Source organism: Ictalurus punctatus, chromosome 12 (assembly GCF_001660625.3).
Source record: "Ictalurus punctatus breed USDA103 chromosome 12, Coco_2.0, whole genome shotgun sequence".
Classification (NCBI taxonomy): Eukaryota; Metazoa; Chordata; class Actinopteri; order Siluriformes; family Ictaluridae; genus Ictalurus; species Ictalurus punctatus.
Window position 1 is genome coordinate 13,003,955 of NC_030427.2, and position 6,000 is coordinate 13,009,954.

At 36.8% G+C, this 6,000-nt stretch overlaps 1 protein-coding gene across 1 annotated transcript; it reads right to left on the reverse strand.

Annotated features, from left to right (window-relative positions):
- Window positions 1-2,907: 2,907 nt before the first annotated feature.
- Window positions 2,908-5,735, reverse strand: LOC108272738 (gamma-crystallin M2). The gene is made up of 4 exons (XM_017481421.3): window positions 5,678-5,735; window positions 5,014-5,236; window positions 4,399-4,641; window positions 2,908-3,267 (listed from the first exon to the last, which is right to left on the reverse strand). The coding sequence occupies exons 2-4, from the start codon at window positions 5,167-5,169 to the stop codon at window positions 2,992-2,994; spliced, it is 675 nt and encodes a 224-aa protein (XP_017336910.1). The 5' UTR covers window positions 5,170-5,236; window positions 5,678-5,735; the 3' UTR covers window positions 2,908-2,991.
- Between the last annotated feature and the right edge of the window lie 265 nt (window positions 5,736-6,000).

The window sequence follows — 6,000 nt, forward strand, 5'->3', positions numbered from 1 at the left end:
ATGGAAGTCTAAAGGCAGCTGTTGGGGCAAGCTTAAGCCTAAGGCTGATTTCTTTCTAGCCCAGACTGTAGACTCATGCAGCCTATCAGACTTTAGTTTCATTGCCAAGCGATTGATTAATACTTATAAAATAGTCCTTCTCCATGTCATCATTCACAAGGTAACCCCAGATTCTGAACAAAGTTGGTCACATGCAAAACTTTTAAAATTCTTCAACATCTCTGAAACCACCTACACATACGTGTTACAGTTCTTGTCTGTGGTATTGTTATAGATAGACATTAGGTTGAAAAAAAAAACGCTGGGGTATTTTTTTGTATCCTGGTATCTTGTGTTGTAATACACACAAGTCATTTTAATATCCTGGTGATGATTCCAATGCTTCTATTTGGCATCAAGATTGGCTATCAAGTTTCCTTCAGGATAAGGAACACTGCATTTTTCTACTACAGATTTATTTCTTATAGTCCAATGCTGTGTTTCAAAAGGGCTAAGCCTTTGTTTTTGCTTATTCTGGTTTGTCATACAAGGTTTACACATGGTTTAAAGTAATTCCCTGTATAGTATTATCTATGTACTAATATCAACATAATTTTACCTGCCATTTTTACAGTGTGTTTACAGCTAAACTGCAATGACGCAAGATTTACTAAAAGCTTTATGGAAAAATAAAGGATTTTTATTCTGATGTTTCTTTAACAGTTATACAGTATAAAATAAACACACACACACACACACAGTGACACTAATGAAGTTACATGATGTCTAGTTCTAAAAAGGCATTTATTGTACCTTTAATTATATTATTGTTGTTGTTGTTGTTGTTTTGGATGAAAATATGACTAAATTATTATGAATCACTCGTAATTGTCCATGATGAGATGAGTGCTGCTATAATCACAATAATAATGTGATTATTACTATTGTGTTATAATAGCGTCATACTCATCATCACATAATTTATCATTATTAAAATGGACTCATTTGGCTATGTGTGTGTGTGTGTGTGTGTGTGTGTGTGTGTGTGTGCGTGTGCGTGTTTCTGTGAGTTTGTGTGTATGTTTTTCGAAAGGACAGAGAGTTTTGCTGACATGGAGAATGTGCAGTGAGTCATCAAATCACACCGTCCCACCCACTCTGCTCTCAATGTGTGTACAGTCAAATGTTCAGACAAACACACAAATCTCAGGATACACACACACACACACACACACACACAGGATCTGAGCATAACAAGTACTTGTATGTTAACTATGCTAGAGTGTTCTAGTTCTAGTGTGGCCAACTCCAAACATTATCAGCACCCTACATAAAAATCACTAAAAATTATGTATAGAAAATAACCTACTATATAGTAGGAGAAATACATGAAGATGTGGTTTAGGACGCAGCCCACGGCTTTAAGCAGTCGTGTATTAGCACGTATTACATGACAAATAATTAAATGCACTTGAAGCTTTCGTAAAATTAAAAATGAAACACCCAAAACTGTATACGGTATCATAACGAAGACAAACTGTATGTTGAAACGTGAAATTCTGGAGGGACGTCAGACGGCGTGACGTGGGGACGTAATGACATGTACCGTTAATCGAACTATGTTCTGTAACATGTAAAATAGGAACATGAAAGGAATATTCTAAAAGCAGCTCATGTAAACACCTTAATCACAATATCGTCTTCAATATCGACCTTATTCAGAATAAGGTCAAGAATTAGATTACTGCTGTCAATGTAAACATAGTCATTGTTCATAAATGGCCCTGAACCAACTAGCTACGAATCAGACTTATAAGCATTAATGATTCTTTAGTAAGCACTTTATTATGGAAGTTTGTTTCCACTACCGAGGGAAAAAGGCGACTTTATTTCTCACAATTGTGACTTTTTATCTTGCAATTCTGAATTTTTTTTCTCTCTCTCGCAATTTTGAGCTCATATTTCACATTTTAAATGTTATTTCTCGCAATTACTAGTGTACAGTTCACAATTCTGACTTTCCCCCCCTCAGTTTAGACGTCCACTTGACGCAGTACCTGAAATGTGACTAACTTCAAGTAATGAGTGCGTTCTAGTGTCTGTTTTTCCTTGTCTTGTGTAGCTGGTGTGTTGTACTGTATATATCTTATTTATAGACAATGATTTATGCTTTGTCAGTGCATTCTTTGTAACTCACTAAATGTCAAATGGATGTCTAAATTGCGAGATAAAAAGGTAGAATTGTGAGCTGTAAACTCGTAATTGCGAGAAATAAAATACATTTTTTTTAAAATTCACTTCTAAGAATGTGTGTGAAATTGAGTAATGTGTGTGAGATGTTCTCTTCAGTTCAGGTTTTTAACAGGATCCAAAGGTAGTGATTGTTTTGTGATCCCACAGCCATTTCTGTGCTGATTTGGATGCATGTTTATGTTGTTGAAAGCTCAATCATAACCTCTTGGCAGATGCAGCCAGGTTTTGTGTTAAAATATCCTGGTACTTAGCAGAATTTATACTGCTGTCACCACCAGCAGCAAAACAGTGGTAAAGCACCGATGATACATCACAATATTTTATGTGTGGTTTTAGGCGATGTTCCTTGTATGCAGTCTCATTTCGTTGCGAACAACATGCTGAAAAAATATTTCTTTCTCATCTCACCACAAAACACATCACGGAGGCTTCAATGCCACTTGAAGTTCAGGTGCTTCAAGTTGTGGAATGTGGCATGAATACTGTTACTATTACTAAAATACTTTAATACTAATAAAATGAATTTCTTTGTAGAAAACAATTAAAAAACAATTTAAACATTTGAAGAATTTGGTTTAATATTTATCGTATATAACTATTCTTATATAATTTACTTTTTTTACTGTGAAAAACACAGAATTACCGGATTAACTGGACGTCTGTTTTTCATGGACAAATATAAACAGGCCAAGTTGCTTTATTTGTGCTCTTTTATTTAATTGTGAAGTTTATTACATGGACAGAAAGACCACTGGTCGTTTAAAACTCGGTTATCCTGCGGAAGGAGCCAGTGGTGGCACACGCTGCGCCCCATTCGTTGAACTTCCTGTACTCGCCAGGACGCATGAAGTATTGGCGCCCCCTATAGCTTGGATGCTCGTACATGGTCCAGTAGCCGTCCATCACGTTGCAGGAGTAGATGTCCCTGTGGCGGAAACGATCTTGCACCGACTCGCAGTCGTCGCTGAATTCCATCATCTGGCCCTGGAAGTCAGGACGCTCGTAGATGCGGATACGGTACTGCCCCCCGCGGTTCTGGAGGAGGAAAAGCAAGAAAGAGATCTTACATCTACACAATGTAATACAAGATAGTTATGTGTTGTTATTGACTTTTGCATTGGAGTAAAAAGGTAATGTCATACCCAGACCAAAACCTCAGGACCTAAATGAAAGTATTTTAAGCTATTTTAATGTTTCAAATAAAGGATTTCTGTCAAAATTGTTATTCCAGTCATCATAGGAACATAATCTGCATAATCAAGAGTTCTGGATATTTCCCTAATAAAATAATTTTCATATTCAATACCGAATAATGTAGTAATATAGAAAGGATGAGGTACTTCCATTGTAGGTAGGCTTAATAATATTTACATTTATTAATTTACCAGAATTCTAGATGAGCAAAGTGCACAGAGTAGAAGTGTAAGAGCCAGTGTAAGTGCAGAATTCTTTTTTAAGGTGAGGACCAGTGGACAAGTTAGGAGTTAGTTAAGTGTTCACAAAAGAGGTGGGTTTTTAGCCGTTTTTGGAAGATAGTGACAGATTCTGCTGTCCGGATTGAGGTTGGAAGGTCCACCACTGAGGGACAGTCAGTTTGAAGGTTCTGGAAAGAGACCTCATGCCTCGCTGAGTAGGCACTACCAGGCATCGTTTGTTAACTGATTGTAGGTTGCACAAAGGAACATAAACTGCAGGTAAAGTATTGAGGTAGGATAGAAAAGATATAATATATATTTTGTACCTAAACCTAATGCAAACTTTAAATTCAATACCCAAATTGTTTTCTTTTCTTTCTTTTTCTTTCTTTTTTTTTTTTTTTTTTTTTAAATAAAAGTTGTTTTTTCATTCCTGGTGTTCAATGTCCCCACATTTTCAGAATGGTATCTTGTCAACAAAACAGTCGCAATAATGAGCTTAATGAATTACAACACATATTCTTGGGGAAGCAAAAATTCTAAACACTTCTATCAAGGATATCTTTCTTATGGCAAAGATATGGAAGTGTAGCTCTAAATCTCATTTAAGGCACAGCAGTCGGATTATTATTGACATTTAATTTGTTTTGAAGGTTCACTGCCATCACTTTCCCAGGTGAAAGAAACACACTGATGGTACACAAGTGCAGCTTTAGGGTTACCACCCCAGTGTATAAACCCCCATACTTACATAAGAGAAGGTCCTGCAAGACCGAACTGAGTCGTTGTAGCCCATCCAGCGCTGGTATTCGGGATATTCTCCACGGGTCAGAACGTACTGGTATCCTGTATAATTGGGTTTCTCGTACAAAACCCAGCATCCGCTGTCAACTCGGACGGAGTTGCAGCGGGTGAAGTGGGGCTGCATGTCTGGGCAATCGGTCTCACACTCATATGAGCGGCCCTGAAAGTTCTTATCCTCGTAAAATATGATCTGCAATGAGAAAATCAGGGTATGCAGGGTAAAAATTCCACTGCATCAGAAATTTGGTGTTTATTGACCACTTGATATAGTATCAATTATTCAATTCATATTTATATTAAGATTTACTATCCTTATTAATCACTTTTTTTCAGATTCAAAAGTAATCAGGGATGAGTTTCTAAAAGCATCGCATAGCCAAGAACTGTATGTGTGTGTGTGTGTATGTAAAAGAGAGAGAGAGTGTTTAATGTAATGCTCGTTCTTCCATCTAACAATAATCTTTGTGCTGCAATGCTTTTGAAAAACTCAGTCCTTAGTTTTCCTGAGCTAAACACATTACAATCCTGATGTTTGCAGCTATTCTATCTCTCGTTTTCTCACCTTACTCATCCTGGTTGTGGGGTGCAGTCCTTCCTCGGGTGATAACTGAAGCACAGTTGGCCTTGCCTGTTTTATAAACCTCCACCATGGGTTTGTAGCATCAACAGTTTTGTTGTTGCGCTTTTGAGACACTGCCAAGATTCTGATCCAGGCCATAGTGGAAAAAGTCCTGAATCATCAGCCCAAATCGCACACAGCTGCACATTGCTCGCTCATTCACCCCCTTTTTTAAAAATCAAACCAGCTTTTATCTGATAATCCGCTATCAAAAGGGGTAGATGTTTACAGCTGGGAAAGCTTTAAGTCATCATTATTGCTGAACTATGAGGCCTGCTTCTAGAAAGTGGGCATGGGTCCAAGTGAATGTCTGTGTGTGTTAGACAAGCTCCATGAAACAATCTCAAAGAAAAGAGTCATTATCCAGCAAAGAACTGAAATAAGACAACTCACTTCTATTCATATAAAGATCTGAGCAGAGATATAAAAGAGTTACGAACTAATATTAATGTAATTACGGAAGGAATAAAATACGATAAAGCAGAATTACTGTTACCACCCTGAGGTTGATTATTATCCTATAACAGCATGTATCAAAGTGTTTTCTTTATCTTACACCCATAATTACAATGTTTTATTTATTAAATCTACACATCATACTACTCACCCATTTATACTGTAGTTGCAGAATGTCCACGAAACAAGTTAGCTCCTGTTGTCACTTACATTATTACAACTATATAAAAAAAAAAAAGTTATTCTCTAACCAGACTCTCTTTTTTCTCTGTCTTGAAGTTAATAAGCCAAAAAACACAGCTTGTCATGTTATCAAGAAACCTCAGAGTGGAACTCCTCGGTCCTGAAGACTTTCCTATATTGGAAAACTTACTGACAGTTATAAAGCACCAGACTCCTTCTATATATGTAAAATATTGTCTCATTACAGAAACTTCAACATATCAATGAGTATACATTTTTCTTTCTATCTAT